This window comes from Lithobates pipiens, unplaced genomic scaffold (assembly GCF_037356315.1).
Source record: "Lithobates pipiens isolate NorthernLeopardFrog02 unplaced genomic scaffold, aLitPip1_a1.2 Scaffold_8, whole genome shotgun sequence".
NCBI lineage: Eukaryota > Metazoa > Chordata > Amphibia > Anura > Ranidae > Lithobates > Lithobates pipiens.
The window spans coordinates 316,006,099-316,024,956 of record NW_027507903.1 but is presented as its reverse complement, the minus strand read 5'-3'; the positions used below and the strand labels follow the sequence as shown (position 1 = coordinate 316,024,956).

At 41.1% G+C, this 18,858-nt stretch overlaps 1 protein-coding gene across 1 annotated transcript in view; it reads right to left on the bottom strand.

Moving 5' to 3' along the window:
- ERGIC1 (endoplasmic reticulum-golgi intermediate compartment 1) overlaps nucleotides 1-18,858 on the bottom strand; it is a 148,520-nt gene that overhangs the window by 23,001 nt on the left and 106,661 nt on the right. The window contains exons 6-9 of the mRNA XM_077472804.1: nucleotides 18,472-18,576; nucleotides 13,798-13,858; nucleotides 10,409-10,509; nucleotides 9,847-9,969 (exon numbers count right to left, since the gene is read on the bottom strand). Of these exons, the coding sequence (XP_077328930.1) occupies nucleotides 9,847-9,969; nucleotides 10,409-10,509; nucleotides 13,798-13,858; nucleotides 18,472-18,576 (390 nt within the window). The remainder of the gene's footprint in view (nucleotides 1-9,846; nucleotides 9,970-10,408; nucleotides 10,510-13,797; nucleotides 13,859-18,471; nucleotides 18,577-18,858) is intronic.

The following is an 18,858-nucleotide window of genomic DNA, read 5'->3' as shown; positions in this document are numbered from 1 at the left end:
TTGCACTCAACATTCACACAGTTATATCACACCGAATACAGTTCCAGCACATACACACTTTCCCTTTCTCTCCTTATATCTTCCCCCATCTCCCCTCTCCTTCCCTTTTCATCTCAGCTCTACATTCCGAAATTAGTCTTTCTTGCTCTAGGACTCTGTCACTCAGAACATTACTCCACGATCCCCACATTATGGCATCCGCCTTAGAGTTTAAGATATCCTCGCTGAACGGTCGAGGATTTAATACACCAGAAAATGCAGACACATACAACATTTCCACAATGCCAAAACGCAGATACTATTATTACAGGAAAACCATTTCTGTTCGGACACAGTACCAACACTACCAAACATTTTACTACATGGTTTCATAGCACTAATGCCATATCTAGAATGAAGGGTGTTTCGATAGCCTTCCACAACTCCTTTACTCCTGAAGTACTCAATACTTATATCGATCTGAAGGGCAGGTTTTTGTTTTTAAAATCGCAATATTTACAGACTGTTTTTACAATTGCCAATGTTTATCTTCCAAATCAGGAACAGTTCCACTTCGTTTCCTCTGTGACAGGCCGCCTGAAAGCCTTCGGGACTCCCAATCTAATCTTAGGGGGTGACCGCAATGTCCCTCTCATCCCAAGACTGGATTCGTCCACCGGCAAGTCACACATCACACATTCTTCCTTAGCTAAAATACATACCACCCTAACAGATGTGTCCCTAGTCTTTTGCACCCTGCTGAGAGAGACTACACATATTACTCCACCGCACACAAATCCTATAGCAGGATAGACTATATTTTTCTTTCACAAACATTACTAGACCTAGATCCTGCTTGCACGATCAGCCTAAAACTATGGTCAGACCACACACCAGTACACGTAACCCTTCGTATAATACCACAGACTCAATGATAATTTACTGAATGACATAGCATGCACTGCAGCAGTGTCTAAAGCCATTAAGGACTTTGTCCAACTTCACACTAGAAACAAGACGTCGGCATGAATAAATGGGAAACTCTAAAATGCGTGTTACGAGGGATTTTTATACAACATGGGTCTAGACTGAAAAAAGCTCACACAGAAGACATACGGTGCCTCGTCGCCCCGATTGCCTCTCTCAAATCCACACACAAACGCACTTTAGAACCCAAGACGTTAGTCGAACTCTCTAATGCACGTTGAGATCTACTGAACCTTTTCACAGAAAGATCACCGATAGCCTGCAACAAAGGATGCCACATTCACTACGCCCAAGCCAATAAATGCGGGAAGCATTTAGCCCGGATTTTTCACCTAAACAGACAAAACATCCTCCACATTATCTCCCCAGCCAAACAAAAGAAATACAAGAACTCAGAAATCGGCTCAAAATTTTAAGATTTTTATTCCTCTCGCTACAATCTCCCCCCTCCTGGGATACAGTCCTCACTACTCACCTGGGACATACACAAATATATACAGGATACAGGCTTACCTAGGATATCCCCTACAGAAGCAGACAATCTGGAGCGACCCATAACTGCCTCAGACTTTTTGCTCACGATCAAAGGTCTTAAGAATGGCAGGAGACCAGGCCCAGATGGTTACAAAATGTTCGCTCAACAATTAGCACGGATTATGGCACAAGCATTTGAAGAAGTGGGGGAAACACATCTACTACCTCCACAACTCCTCCAGGCCCAGATAGTAGTAGAACCTAAACTCTGCAAAGACCAGTCACAATGCAGCAATTATAGGCCCATATCTCTATTGAACATTGATCTCAAGCTCTTCTCCAAAACTACGACCATGCGTCTAGCCCCCTACTTCCATCCCTAGTACATAGTGATCAAGTAGGATTTATTCCTGGTCAGGAAGTTGGGGATAATACCACCAAAACACTACACCTCATATCATATGCCCAACACCACAACATCCCTACTTGCCTACTGGTGTGCGACGCCGAGAAGGTGTTTGATAGAGTAAGTTGGCCCTTTTTACAAGCATACTTACATCAGATAGGTCTGGGTCCACGTCTAGAGACCAAAATAATGTCACTATACTCCAACCCAACCGCAAAAGTGGCAGCTAATGGTGACCACTCGGCGGCCTTTGAGATCAGAAATGGTACGAGACAAGGATGCCCATTATCATTGTTATTCTAGAAACTTAGGCAGAGCACTTGGTTCTGAGGGCCTGAATGTTCAGTTTATGGTATTGTCCTGCCAGGATTCAATCCAACTATGCCAAAGCAATGGCCTATATTAATCACCAAGGGGGCACACAAAGTTGTGCGGTCCAGAGAAAGGTGAATCATATCCTATCTTGGGCAGAAAACAATGTACTTTGCCTATTGGCAGTCTTCATTCTAGGGATAGAAAACTGGCAGGCAGACTACATGAGAAATGAACACATGCAGACAGATTCATACTATGTGGAGTATTTTCTTTTCTGGTTACACTGTTTTGACTACATGAGAAGACCTAGTCCATCACTTTGGCCACTTCTGAGGATTGCTTTTCTGAGTCATTCCCTGAATGGATGGACCTTCTTCTACTTTGATTTAGATTACAGGCCTAAAGGTTCCATACATTGGTGTTTGCACCACAAGCCTTGTTGACTCATTGAGCATATGCCCATTTGAGTCCCTACACGCCGAATGCTGCTTGTGGAAATGCAACATGATTAATGAGATACTACGCTGAGTGGGGAGTGTAACATGGAGTGACGATAGTGACTGCCATAACTTTATCCTGTGGATGATTTGGGACCGATCGAAGGGTGCAGTAATCTGGATGTCCATCTAAACTTATCTCGCCTGTTGTGACCCTCTGTAACGGGGGGGTCGCCTCGAGTTGGTAAGGAGCCAATCTATATATCTGGTGACGGGAAAGCGCACATTGTTTCTGGAGAGAAAATGATAGTGTGCCTTAATCAAGCTTTTCTTTATGAAGATTTTTCACTGGTGTTGGATTAATTATTTGGACATTTCACTTTAACAATAGGATATATGATCACATGGATGTTAGTGTCAGTATTGTTTAAAGGGGAGGGCCACCCTGAAAAACAAAAAAATGTTAAAAATTACAAAAAATCTAAAAAAAAAAAAAAAATGAAAAAAATTTTTTTTTTTTACTTACCAGAAATGCCTGTTGCTAGGCACTTTCTCCTAATCTTCCTCTTCCTCCTCCGCGGAGATCTTCTGTCTTCGTCACGGCGTCTTCTGGGTAATGAGTCGCGCTGTGTTCTGGGAACTGTGTGTTCCTGAACACAGCGCGTCCCATTCAGAAAGCGCTGCGGGACTCGCGCATGCGCAGTAGCTGCGGGACTCGCGCATGCGCAGTAGCTGCGGGACTCGCGCATGCGCAGTAGGAAACGGGCAGTGAAGCCATAAGGCTCCGCTGCCTGTTTCCCTTACAAGGGATGGTGGCGCCGGGACCCGAGAGCCGAGGGACGGGTCGGCCTCGGGCGGCCGACATCGCGGGCGCCCTGGACAGGTGAGTGTGTTTATTAAGTCAGCAGCTGCAGTGTTTGCAGTTGCTGACTTATTTTTTTTTTTTTTTTTTTATAACCGGCCCTCCACTTTAAATTATTGGTGCTTAAAGTATTGCTTCATTATTATGTATTTACAATATTAGGTACATAATCTTTATTTTTATTTTAAATTTTTCTTTTATGTTTTTTGTTTATTGGTCTTTTTATTGTCTTTCACGATATAGTGTTTTTTTCTTTTTTTTGTCACATTAATACTATGTTACTGTATTTCACTCGAGGGGAGTAGTGTTGTACACGGATGCACATACATATATATGTGCCATACTTGGAGGTGATTTCATAGGTATTATATTTAGGTTTTGCACTTTGTTTTTACACACACATACACATCCTGTTCACTCTGGGATTTTGAGGTTAAGCGCAGTTCCCTCCTTTTTTTCTTATGTTCATTTGTGTATTTTTGGTATACATTAGAATTGCAGCTTCCGACCACTTTTCATTTTGAACATCCCGTAGCGCAGTTTTTCCCCCCTGTTTTTCTGCAGACTACATGAGTCACCAGCAGTTGTTCTCAGGAAAATGGTTCCTTCACCCCGATATCTTCCTGAGATGGGGGATCCCAGATATAGATCTGTTTATGTCCAGATTCGACAACTTTGTCAAAAACAGCAGATGCCTCGCTATTCCTGTGGAAATATGCATTTCCTCCCAATCTGCCTGCGTCCACATCTTCTTCGTAGGATCAAGCAGGAAGGGAAGTCTGTGATTCTTGTGGCCTCCAGCAGGGCCCAGGAAATCTTGGTATTCAGAGATCGTAAAGATGACAGAAGGGGACCCATGGACCCTATCGTCACAGCTAGACCTTCTTTTGCAAGGTCCGGTATTCCATCCTACTTTACAAATGCTAAATTTAATGGTTTGGCTATTGAGACCCACACTCTGAAGAAATGTGGGCTGTCAGGTTCAGTGGTTTCTATCTTGGTTAATATGCAAGGGAGCCAGCCTCCATAATTGTATATTATTGAGTCTGGGAAGTATATGTCTCCTAGTGTGAAACCAGGGGTCAGGGCTGGACTGGGACAGAAATTTGGCCCTGGACTTCATCCAGACTGGCCCACTTACATTTTGAGTGTCCCATCAGCACTCCCTTACATCAGAGTGTCCCATTACCAGCCCCCTTACATCAGAGTGTCCCATCAGCACCCCCTTACATCAGAGTGTCCAATCACCAGCCCCCCTTACATCAGAGTGTCCCATCACCAACCCCCTTACATCAGAGTGTCCCATCACCAACCCCCTTACATCAGAGTGTCCCATCACCAACCCCCTTACATCAGAGTGTCCCATCACCAGCCCCCTTACATCAGAGTGGCCCACTGAGCCATCGGCCCACCGGGAAACTCCCGATAGTCCCGATGGCCAGTACATGCCTGCCAGGGGTTACAAGCATCCATGGCTCAAATCTGCAAGGCCGCAGCTTGGTCTTCAAGCCACACATTTACCAGATTCTATCAGATGGATGTAAAAAGACATGAGAATGTCGCCTTTGGGTGCAGTGTACTGCAGGCAGCAGTATAAGTCCTCTGATCTCATGGTGGTCTACTTTTGTTGCGTCTCCCTTCCCTCAGTTGGCATTGCTCTGGGAAATCCCACACAGTAATTACTATGGCTCTGTGTCCGGTGATGTACGATTAAAGAAAATAGGATTTTTATAACAGCTTACCTGTAAAATCCTTTTCTTTTGAAGTACATCACAGGACACAGCGGTCCCGCCCCTCTTTCTAGTATACACGTGTATTGCTTTGCTACAAAGCTGAGATGCTCCCGGTATGAGAGGGGTCATATAGGGAGGCAGCTTCCCGTTTAGGGTGTGCCAGTGACCAGCACCTGAAGGTGGACTATAACCCACATAGTAATTACTATGGCTCTGTGTCCCGTTATGTACTTCAAAAGAAAAGGATTTTACAGGTAAGCCGTTATAAAAATCCTATTATGGGAGTTTTGGGAGCAATGGGTGCATGCAATACCAGCTTGAAAGTACCGTATCTTACTAGCCAGACCTTACACTGATCAAACTATAACCTCCCCACCATTGTCTACAGACTTAATGTACAGCTTCCTTGTTAACAATTTGTATTCAGAATCTTAAAATCCCACTTCTAGAAATGTAAATTACAAACGACACATTCCAAATTCTCATATCAACCTGTGGCATCTATAACCTAAATGCCTTCCTACAGATCCCCTCATGTGGGTGTAGACAGTAGTACTTTAAAGTGGAAGTCCATGCTAAAACTAAAGTCCCTGCATCTATAGCCAACATCCTAATACTAACCTATCTAGCCCTGTAAAGAAAAAAAAAAATCAGTATATCTGATCCCACGTTGAGCTGTCAGCCACAGCTTCGCTGTGTGGGCAGGTGCAGAGGACATGGAAACCCAATAGTAACTTTATGGGTGATGTCACTTCCCATTAATTTCACAGCCATCATTGGACGTGTACTCAGCAGAGCTTCCGCCGCTGGAGATTGGGTCAGATCAGCTTCAGAAAAAGCTATGTAAACAAATTTTTCTTTACAGGGCTAGATAGGTTAGTGTTAGAATGTTAGTGGCTATAGATGCAGGGGTTTTAGTTTTAGCATGGACTTCCACTTTAATAACAGAATGAAGTGCAAACCATATACAGCTTCAGTTTTACTTATAAACTTGTGTTTTTTCTTACATTAGCTGGCATGGTGTGAGAGCTGAAATCATAAAAATCCTATTTTGAGAACAGTGCTCCATGACGTGATTACAGGAATCTGTAATTACTAAAATAACATTACTGGGATGTGTCCCAACCAAGAGGGTTTTTATGCTTCCAAATGATATATTCATAGACTCAAAATAAAAGATGGCACACTGAGAAAACGCTGGCTCTATCATACTTCCACTTTTACCAAAATTACGTTTTCTCTGTACAAAACTATGGAGTTGGCAACATCAAGTAGGAGAGATGTACTAAGTGGCAACCAATCATATTTTCCTATTTCACTTGGTATTCCAGATATAGTGCCAAACACTGAGCATATAAAAGGTCACTCTTAACCATTTTCCTACTCCTGTAAGTGGTTTTCTGCACCTACTTTCGAAATAATATTGTAACCTGGTAATTAAAGAACTGTCAAATATTCTGAAGGTTGCAGAGGTAGGCAAGAGGCTTTGTTGCATGTTTTAGGGGAACCAAATTTAACAGAGCATACCGTATATTACATTTAAAAACAAACAGATGGATACAAATTACATTTTAAGTTTATGTGAACCCTTACCTTGTAAAACCATCCAGTTTAAAATATAAATTAAAAAGTAAAAAAAGTTTGTGTATTTACACAGAAAAAAAAAAAAAAAAAAAAAAAAAGGTATTTTTTTAAAATCGATCACACCATTTCTGTTCTCAGCTGCATAAGGGGCTTAGAGAGCTGGGGGTGGAGAAGGAGCAGACACTGATCTTCCTAGTGAATGGCTGTGCAGAGGGAGGTATACCATGTCAGTCTGATCACTAAGTAGAGGCAGGCTGTTCTCCAAGCACAGCCAGAAAACTGACCACACATGTGCTTCTATGCCTAGCAAGGTCAATTTCAAATAGCAAAGCAGGGGAACTGGCGGGATCACAAGGTATTTCACACAAAGGAAGAAAAACAAACAGAACAAAGTACTTTAACAAAGGTACATTGTGCAACAGGCATATATCAGGAATATAAAATGTTGGGGTAACCTATTCTTTACGGGGCTAGCAACATCATTTACTCCTAAATCTATCTTGTCAGCCATGTAAGAATGTAAGACAGGGAGCGTAACCATTTCTAGCCATCTCTGTTCTCCAACACTGGGCAAATAGCATATTTTTTTTTACTACAGAGCTAAACTTTCACGATTACAAATCTAAAAAAATAAAAAAAATTAAATAAAAAAAAAGTCAGCACAATTTAGTAAAATTCTTCAGCTGCTGCAAATATTTTTTTATGTGTTTATTAATCTGTAAAGTTATTAGCCGATGAAGTCAAGGTATGTTGTACTTTTGCTTTATCTCCAGAGACATGAACTCACTGATGTCATGAAGTTTGTCTTTGCAAATAAAATAGCACAGGACATAGCTGAAATTCCTAGATTTAGAGTACAAGAAGCAGTAAAAACTAGGGAACATGGCAGCTAAAAGCAAGTTATAATAACTTCTTCAGTACAAACGGTCTATACAATTCTTAATAGATTTTTTTCCCTTTGACACTATTTGGAGCTGCATGGAAACCCCTCAATTTTTTTTTTAGTGGAGAAAACGTACAGAACCCCTTTACTCATCTCACAATACAAGGGGGATAACTAACTGACCTATCAGTAGACTTGAGCATTATTCATGTAAGAGAAGCGGATGCAAAATTATAAAGCAAAAACCTAAATTCGAAAATAGTCACCATTTGCCATTTCATGAGGGATGCTGGATGGGTTAAAAAATGGTTTGCGCTGATTGTTTATGCTGCCAGCTGTTTGTTGGAATAGTTACTTTACTTTTTTGTTAATATCCATAAGTTCCCTTTAAATCCGCTCTAATGCATAGTATCTACCACTAGAGTGAGCATTATCTCATATAAAAAATATTCTCAGTGAAATAACAGCTGAGAGGCACAGGCATTTACACCAGGTATTTAAATAGAAAACCAGAATTGTCAACTTCTATTGATTTTGTCCAGTCATTCTGTTGGATGCCCAGATGCTACGGACCATGCAGATTTTGCACTGTACGCATTCTATGTCAGTAAACATGGTCTTGGGCTGTATCTACCTGAAACTGTTCTGAAGTTAGCTCTGTAATTAAATAAAACATGACCCTATACATATCTAGAAGTCTGGCTTTGCTGGCTGTAGCATACACTTTTCGAAGATGAGCAATAATTATTTCGACCAGTCTTTGTTTGAGTTATGTAGCTTTCAACATCTCTATTTTCTTTTCTCTACTTTTACAACAAAGAAAATATATATTTTTTCCCCTTTCTGCTCTCTCTCTCCTACCACATTTCCTTTACACTAGCAGCCCTCAACCCCCGGGCCATGCACTGGTGCTGGTCCACGGCCTGTTGAAGACCATATCACACAGCAGGAGATGAGTGGCGACCGCAGTCCGCACTGGGCTATCATAGACCGTGGTCGCTGCTCATCTCCTGCTGTGCGGCCATGCCTTTTGAACCTCTCCTGACTCCTCCGTCCACCCGACGGATGAGGTCATCCAATCAGCAGGATAGGGGGCAGGAGGAACTGAAGATCAGAATGGAGAGCTCCTCCCCGCCCCCTGCCCTGCTGATAGGATGAGATTGTTGGGCAGACAGGAGAGCCGGGAGAGGAGATACAGAATCATCACAGCCTCTGCCCTGCTGAAAGGTAGGAGTCCTGTGCAGGGGAGGCAGACATTAAAATGGGGAAGTGTCATGTTAAAGAGGATAGGGGCAGGGGGGCGGCAGACTGCAGGGCACTGTGATGGATGCTCCGATTGCTAGGGGCACTGTAATATAAAGGGGACTGCATTGTAGTCATTACAATGCCCCTTTACATTAGTGCTCCCTTTACAGAGCAGTCCCTTACACATTAAAATAAAGGGGCACTGTGACGTAAAGGGGGGGTCTATGCTGTGGGAGGGGGGGTCAAACAGCCCCCCCATCCCTGGGAAAATTGGCTGCCAGGAAACCGGTCCCTGGAGCCAAAAAGGTTGTAGACCGCTGCTTTACACAACTTAGCTACCTAATATAAAACAATGAATTGATATCTTCCACTATCAGGGGCTCTGAATCCTAGTTTTATGACAAAATTACTATCAATGTATGCAACACAGTTTTATTCAAAAATAAAATACGGAGATTAAAATCAGAAGAGTTTTGCAGAAGACAGGAGTACAGTCCCCATATGGCATCGCAGGAATACATGATCACAAAAGAGCAGCCATCCAAGTGAATAAGGTCATGCCGCAACCATGAGCAAAATGCTAGGCTTGTGGTTGCATCATGGTGTCTGCATTAAAAAGCCCATTCAGCTGTCAAAAAGAAAAAAAAAAAAAAAAAAAACAAGCATGCAGAAGGTGGCAATATCACCTCTTGACTGCCTGTCAGCTGCTCTGGTCGCTTTACTAGACAATGCAAGTGTAAACGAAACTCCCCCCCATTTTGGAGAGGATTCCAATCTTTTCTTTGCGCATCCTCAGAACAGGAAGGGAATGAAAATCTACCAAAATGGAGAACAAGCAACAACATTAACCCGGTTTTAAACCAAATTTCTCAGCGAATGTTTAAAACCCTTCCTAAATTTCCCCAGTAGAAGCACTTGCATTAAACATGATCATTACTCACCGTGGTTATAAATCGATACATCGGCTGCCGCCGCTCTGTATATTTCACTGTGATGGGGCTGAGGTCATACCGGAACCAGATGGCGGGAATAATTCGACCCGTGTGGCTATATGCAACATATTCCTATGTGAAATATGAAAGCCCTACTTTAGACTAATTGTCAACAACGTCATAGGATATCAAATATATTACTTTTCATTAACATAGCAAAAATAATCAGTAATGTCAAACAGTAGCATCGAAATGGAGCAAATGAAAACATTCCAGAATAGAGCCTTTCATATTTGAAACATAAATGAACATTGCCTCACCAGAAATAATTAACATGTAGAAAAGAGGCCTTCTTTGGCTATGTGGGCATTACATTACTCTGGAGCTATGTAACTTTGTTGGATTTTTTTTTTTTAAGAAAATAAAGTCTGCCTTTCAGACTATTGCATTCTGGAAACCTTCTTTCTGTGCAGTTTAATAATAAAACTGACATCATGTGTCTACAGCACACATTTCCTGTTTCCAGCATAAGTGCCAGCTTTAATTCTTGTCGATCTGCAGATGGACTTACCTTATTAGCTACAGTATACTGGTATGAAAACCTCTGCTTTCCACTAAGATCTTCAAACACAGTTGGCACTATCTTTAGGATGTAGTCATGAGAGGCCAGGGCTGCACATGTGGAAAACAAGGGTCAATGTAAACTAGTACAAGAGCACAAAATTCCTGCCCAAACTCTGTAAAAGGCAAGTATGCAAAGCATTACATAAAAAGGATCTCACAAAAAAAACTGTGGCAGAGAAGCAGACAGGTGGATAGGAATAACATTCAAGGTAAAGATTTTGTCAAGTTTGTTTACAGTCATCTCCAAGGGCATAACACAGTGTTTGCCTCTGACAGCTGGACTCACCAGCTAATTATTTTACTTTATGAAGACTCTATTGGGGAGTGTAACACTACCATTTGTCACAGGTTCTCACGCATATAGCAGAACTTGATTAAATCACTGCTTACCATTTCAGATGTCCTTCTGATAACTTAAGCAATGAAAAATTCTACTCAGTGCTGTTTGTTTATATGGGGGCCGAGAAGCTGTGTTAAAATAAATTAACCCCACCTGTACTGCACTGTCAGATTTCATTATCAGTTGTAAACTAAATCTAATCACCTGTCCTAAGAAAGGTAAAGATTTAAAAGTTTGACTTTGCATTGTAAGTTAAATGAGCGGAAATTAGCCTGTTCTTTGCTGTTCTATTAGGACCGATTCCTCCTGCACATGTTCAGAAATACTTTTTATAGTTTGCCATGACACCTTCTCCTAAGAAACATCTAAAAAGGTAAATACTAAAAAAATAAAAATAAAAGTTGGTACTTTGTGTGAATGGATATACATAAACGTATAGTGGGGTTGTCTCAAATGTGACCGTCAAAGTGTTGGTACACAAAAGTCACAAAACATGTTACTGCATATTGATGTATGGATACAGAAATCAAACACTGATCCTTCACTAAAGGCAGCATAAAAAGGTCTGTACAGTATCATTCTACAATATACCATAATCCAATGAAAAGAAAAGAAAACTGCTTCTGCACTGTGTGTCTGTGTTAACGAAGCTATCGTGGTAGAAGCAGGGCTTTACTTCCTCATGTTAAAGTCTCCAGCAAAGAAAATAATGAGCAACATATTAATCGCCTAATCTCACTACAAATCTCTTCAGACTAGCACCTAGAGGCAGAGCCCAAGATCCCCCAATGCACATATTGAGATAGGAGACTGTAGCCACAGGAGTGCCAAGGCACACTCGTATACCAGGAATTGCACTGCAATTTTTCCAGGAGGAATTAGAGCTCATTTACACTGCTGATTACTTCTGTGTACAGTGCCTACTAGGACATGTGGCTACATGGACAAACAGCTGCTGTGTCCCAATGTGACATCTGTGCAGGTGTGTGTCTCCAAACTCACCCAGGGTGTGTTTGGAGCCGTAGACCCACAAAAATTGGGGCACAGCGGTTGTGTCCCCATGCCAGCAAAACATGGCCTCGCATGGCACACGGATATAAATTGGCTGTGTAAACATGCCCTTTGAAAAAAAAAAAAAAAAAGTAAATTTTTCAAGATGCTAACAAGGCATAATTAAAGAGGAAGTAAACCCCTTCAAACCACTTTGACCTACAGGTAAGCCTAGATTAAGGCTTACCTGTAGGTCCAAGCAATATCTCCTAAACCTATATGGTTTAGGAGACATTTGCCCGAAAATGGGCACTGCTGTCTACGGCGCATGCGCCGTAGACAGCGGCACGCAGGCGCACTAAATGCGGCAAGTCCAAGAATGGATTTGCCTAATTTGTCGACTCCCGTGCGCATGCGCGGGAGTGACGTCATCGCGGCTTCGCCGAATGGCAGCGGCGGAGCTGGGAGACGTGACTCTTTACTTCCTCTTTAACACGTCTAGATATTTCCAATATGCCCACAAATGAAATTAACATAAGGCAGGTCCTTGTGGTTCCAAACGCAGAGAAATACAGGCAAATATTATTTCATCATGCTATACAATCAGGGAGGAGTGCGATTGACCCCCAAACTTATTCTATAGCAGGACAAAGACCTCAAAACATACAGGTGAAATGAAACAGATCACTGCTCCAGGTAAATATAATAATCCACCAAAAAGGAAGGGCTGAGTGCTAGCTCCGGCTCGTAACCGCAAACTTGTAGACCAAGTGAGAAAAATTAGTAAACAGGTTTATTGAAAGACTGCCACCAGGACTAAAACAACGGACCGAGTGGTGATGATGTTTCAAACATAAAATTGTGCTTCTTCTTTTGAAGAAGCACAATGTATGTATGAAATGTTGTCACCCCTTTTCCTGTTTTAGTCCTGGTGGCAGTCTTTCAATAAACCTGTTGAATGGATGTTGATGTTCAGGTAATTTTTCCTCACTTGGCCTACCTCAAACATACAGCCGGTGTTAAGAAGAACTATCATAAGTGTAAAGAAGAACAAGGAGTTCTGGAAGTGATGGTTTGGCTCCAAATCATCATCATCTAGTCTGTCTGGGATTATATGAAGATACAGAAAGATTTAAGGCAGCCTACATCCACAAAAAAACTGTGGTTAGTTCTCCAAGATGTCTGGAATGACCTACCTGCTGACTTCCTTCAAAAACTGTGTGCAAGTGCAATTGATGCTGTTTTGAAGGTAAAGTGTGGTCACACCAAAAATGTATTAAATTTGGATTTCTCTTTTGTTCATTACTTTCCATTTTGTTAATTGATAAAAATACATTAACACTTCTATTTCTGAAAGCATTCTTAATTTACAGCATTTTTTCACACCTGCCTTCCACTGTAAAATATATAATGCTTATGTTATACATTTATGTCCCATTTACACAGCTTTAATGTCCCCCTCCCTTGGATTCAGCTTCCCCAAAGCTTTCTCTCTGGAGCCACGACTACTGTATAGGCGTAGGGGAACACGGACAGTATCAAAACTAGAGCACAGAAAAAAATAAAACCTACACCACTTATTATTAGATTCTTGTTTCCTACTATGCAATGGATGGTGCCTGAGGAAGCTTTGCACAATTTGTGGCTTACAGAAAGCTTTGTGCATAGCAGTTTTAGGAAGCTCCAACAGCAGATCCTGATTGTAGGGGAGCGACTTACAGGTACCTTACTTTTTTTTCCCTTCAGGGTCACTTTAAGCATCAGGCCAGTGCCACACAGGCTGGTATCAGCTTGTGTTCTGCATGCTCAGAGTCTGTATTACAAGAGTGTTGGCATATCACCACCTGAAGAGGAATCTACTTTTATTTTTAAATAAAAGAAAACCACCACTGGCTTTAAAATACCAGTAACAAAGTAATTTGTATTACAGTAGCAGATTAAAGCAAATTAGCTAATCATCTGGAGAAAAGCCTTTGAAAATAAAGCTGCAGGTACTATGTACGTACGGTTGGAAGCCAGTTTGTCTGCTCCACCCAAAGCATTAAAAGCACCATGAATGTTCGTAACCTAAAAGACATAAAAGTTGTGATAATTTTATAATAGGGCCTGTGTTGATGGGCTTTTGTTTGGTTCAAGCGAATTTTGCATTTTCATATGTATAACGGAACGGTCATGGAGCAGGCCAAATGAAGGTCAACTGATGGTAAAATGCAAGGATCAATGAAATGTGAATGATCAATAGTCAATAGAAACATTAAAACCCTTTTATGTAAACGTACACTGTAGAAATGGCCACAATTTGACTTTGAAACCTATTGTTTTGGAACCCAAGGAAATATCACTATCTCAAAAGCTACATTGTAAATTGTATCTCGACCCTTTATTACACATAGTTTTTATGTACATTACAAATATGGAGCTGTGAATCATGCAAGCAAAAACCTGTACTTTCCACATTTACAGCCTTCAGGAGAAGGATCTCTCCACAGGTGCCAACCACACCTAATTGTGCCCTTGACATCTGCTTGAACGGCTGGCTGGCACTGTACAATGGGTGAACTATTTCCAATGGTATACATCATTCTGGATTGGGGCCATTACAAAATTTGAAAGATGACAAGGTGCTACTTGGGAGTGTTCATGGGTGGAGAAGCTGGTTATATAATACAAAGCACAATACATAATCACTTTGCAATACCATATACTGAGCTCACCCAGCACCACAATCCCTCAGACTTTACTAATTCTTACTGACGTATGAAAAATAAAAAAATTGGATCAGCTTTCTTGCACCAAAACATGCATTTTAATTAGAACATCTTACCACATCCCTAGAATGCTGTAGCCAACAGTGTTCTCATGACGCAATAGCTCCAGGTGCTTTAACCACAAAACTATATTCTTTGAACAAACATGAGCATACAAACACTATGGATCCTAGCAACTTAGCAACTGCAACATCAGAATGACATTTAATAACGAAAACATACATTAGAATTTGCAAATTATCACTAGATCAAAACTGTAATAAAAACAATTCTTTAGTTCCAAGCAAAAGTGGAACAAGAACTTTCAAGTAAATAAATTCTAGATTGTATTTTTTGAATAAGACTTATTTTGTCAATCTTCTTGTAATGAGAGAGAAACTAATGTGCAGCCCAGGGCTTACATCCTAAACAAAAGGTTGCATCCGTTGACCTGCTTTAATATATCATACTGATTAAAACTATGGCTCATAGATAGCACTATAAGGGAATCTCCCATTGCATCAAAGGAGGAGACCCTTTATCAGTACAGACTGGCTCACAATAATGCAGGATGAAGTGTTGAGTGGGGGGGGGGATAATGGCTAGACCTAAATCTTGCTTTTTTTTTCCCTTTTAGGCATAGCTATTCAAGGTATTTTTCCAGATAGGGTTGCAGTTAACATTTCTAACATCTGCACAAAAATTTGCAAGTGTACGTTCAAGGACATACAGTGAGGGGAAAAAATATATATATTTGATCCCCTGCTGATTTTGTACGTTTGCCCACTGACAAAGAAATGATCAGTCTATAATTTTAATGGTAGGTTTAGTTTAACAGTGATAGACCGAACAACAAAAGTATCTAGAAAAACACATTTCAAAAAAGTTCTAAGCCGATTAGCATTTTAATACGTGAAATAAATGTTTGATCCCCTATCAAATCAGTAAGATTTCTGGCTTCCAGGTGTCTTCTATACAGTCAACAAGCTCTCTTAAAGGGAGTGCTCCTAATCTCAGCTTGTTACCTGTATAAAAAGACACCTGTCCACAGAAGCAATCAGATTCCAATCTTTCCACCATGGCCAAGAACAAACAGTTGTCCAAGGATGTCAGGGACAAGATTATAGACCTACAAAAGGCTGGTATTGGCTACAAGACCATTGCCAAGCAACTTGGCGAGAGGGTGACAACAGTTGGTGAGATTATTCTCAAATGGAAGAAACACAAAATAACTGTCAGTCTCCCTCGGTCTGGGGCTCCATGCAAGATCTCACCTCGTGGAGTTTCAATGATCATGAGATCGGTGAGAAATCAGCCCAGAACTACACTGGAGAATACGGTCAATAATCTCAAGGTAGCTGGGACCATAGTCACCAAGAAAACAATTGGTAACACACTACGCTGAAAAGGACTGAAAGGCCCCCCTGCTCAAGAAAGCACATGTCCAGGCCCATCTGAAGTTTGCTAATGAACATCTAAATGATTCAGAGGAGAACTGGGTGAAAGTGTTGTGGTCTGATGAGGCCAAATTTGAGCTCTTTGGCATCAACTCAACTGTATTTGATGGAGGAGGAATGCTGCCTACGACCCCAAGAACACCATCACCATTGTCAAAATATGGAGGTAAAAACGTTATGTTTTGGGCATGTTTTTCTGCTAAGGGGACAGGACAACTTCACCACATCAAAAAGGGACCATGGACAGGGCCATGTACCATCAAATCTTGGGTGAGAACATTCTCCCCCCCCCCAACCAGGGCATTGAAAATGGGTGGTGCATGGGTATTCCAGCATGACAATGACCCAAAACACATAGCCAAGGCAACAAAGGAGCGGCTCAAGAAGAAGGTCCTGGAGTGTCCTAGTCAGTCTCCAGCCCCTAATCCCATAGAAAATATGTGGAGGGAGCTGAAGGTTTGAGTTATCAAATGTCAGCCTTGAAACCTTAATGACTTGGAGATGATCTGCACAGAGGAGTGGGACAAAATCCCTCCTGAGATGAGTGCAAACCTGGTGGCCAACTGCAAGAAACGTCTGACCTCTGTGATTGCCAACAAGGGTTTTGCCACCAAGTACTAAGTCATGTTTTGCGAAGGGGTCAAATACTTTTTTCACTCATTAAAATGCAAATCAATTTATAACTTATTTGAAATGCGTTTTCTGGATATTTGTGTTATTCTGTCTCTCGCTGCTAAAAAAAACCTACCATTAAAATCATAGAGGGATCATTTCTTTGTCAGCGGGCAAACGTACAAAATCAGCAGGGGATCAATTACTTTTTTTCCCTCACTGTAACAAATATCGTTCACAAGTACTTCAAAAAACACTTGTTTTTAACATTCAGTTTTGGAGTAAATGACCCTTTAGGAATAAAAACCACATTCACTGATTGAAATTCCTTTGTTTTGGAAAAATTTCCATCTTGTTCCTTCATATTTTGTCATCACTGCAGTTAAAAGTGAACATAGATTTGACTACAATAATAATTACAAAATTGAACAAAAATTGTGAAACATAAGTCTAGTGTATGGCCACTTTTAGAGTGGTAAGATCCTCCTGGGCTTTTTTAGGCCATGGTTTGTGATACATTTAGGCACAGAGGTCTTCTTTGGCAAAGATGTAGATTCTGTTATGCAAGTAGACTTTGTATTAGTGGTTTGTGGCCTGTGGCTTTAGTTTTCAACTAAAGATTAACTGTATTTATAATATGATCACATATTGATTTAGAAGTGATGTACTAAACTGCTAAATTTGATCTTTCAGAAAACATTTTTAACTTCACAATAAATATAAACTCTGTTTTAAACAAGAAAAAATTAAAAAGTGGTTGTAAACCCACTTTTTGGACTTCTACCTATAGATAAGCCTAGAATAAGGCTTACCTATTGGTAGTGGAAATATCTCCTAAACGTGCGCCGCTTAGGACATATTTCACATGTAGTCTGCCGAAAATTCCAACGGTGCACGCGTGGGGAAGAAACGTAACGAAGTGCCGTGTCTTCCTTAGCCTGTGCCGTTAATCGCAGCTCCCGTGCTCATGCGCGGGAGTGACGTCACGCGGCCCCCGTGAATCGTAGAGCCGGAGTCCACGGCTCGGAAGGAAGAGGGGCCAGAAGATGGACGCTGCCTACACAGGGGACATTGCTGGATTCTTTTGCAGGTAAGTGGCACATAATGGGCTAGTATGCGATGCATACTAGCCCATTATGCTTTTCAGCGAGAAAAAGAAGAACTAAAACCCATCAGGGTTTACGTCTTCTTCAACAGGAGTGCTAAATCTAGATTCCGTGTTTTTGCAAATATTGCGCTTTACATGATTTAGAACTTTCTTCAGTAGGAATAATACATTATGCCATTTTCTTTTCTTTAGCCACAGGTTGCAGGAAAGAGTTGCTTGAATTCCTCTCACTACGCTATTGTATTCTGATAGCAGGAGGTTTTACAGCTGTCAGAATACAAAGATCACCACTGGTAACTTTAGTCACTGGCAGTGATTGAACAAAAGAGAAACCCAACAGGCTGGTTGTACAGAAGGTGATCAACTTCAGGACAATCAGCCTGTCCATAGATGGATCGAAATTCAGACAGTGCCTAGTGAACCGGTGGAAATTTGAAACTATCTATGGCTGGCTTTAATACAAACAAGACATCAGAAAACAAAAAGGTTTCCATCCTTCAGCAAGCAAACACTGGCTACCATTACACACAGAATTCAGACAATAAGTTGCGGTTTGTGTGTCTTTACTGAAAGTATAAATGCCACTTAATGTTTTCCCTGTCACACTACTGTGGTGGTATCAGGAGTCTGAATAATGGGAAAAAGGACATGGCAAACAATGACAGAGATGAAAAAAAAAAAAAATAGGATTTTTAAAAGGAGCACATTTTCCCGAACCCGCAATTTACAATAAATGTATTTATAAAACATACTAACCTGTAAAGTGTCACCAAAACTTAGCTTGTGAATGAAGTGACTCATGTCAGGGTTCTGTGGCTGAGCTGTAGCACTGTGTGTGGACACATGGAAGTTTCCAGGCACCTAATAACAGAGACATCATGATAAAACAATTAAAATTACAGATTTAAATACCTTATTAGCATAGACTTCCATCTAGTTTCTTTATGGATTTGTAATAAAACCAAATTTTCTAAGGCATAGGGCACATAGAAAATCCACGTAATCAGTAAATGCACCTCTCTAGGCAATACAGTGTCAGCTATGCCTTAACCACTTTAGCCCCGGACCAATTGTCAGCCTAAGGACCAGAGATCTTTTTACAATTTCGCACTGCACTGCTTTAACTGGTAATTGCGTAGTCAT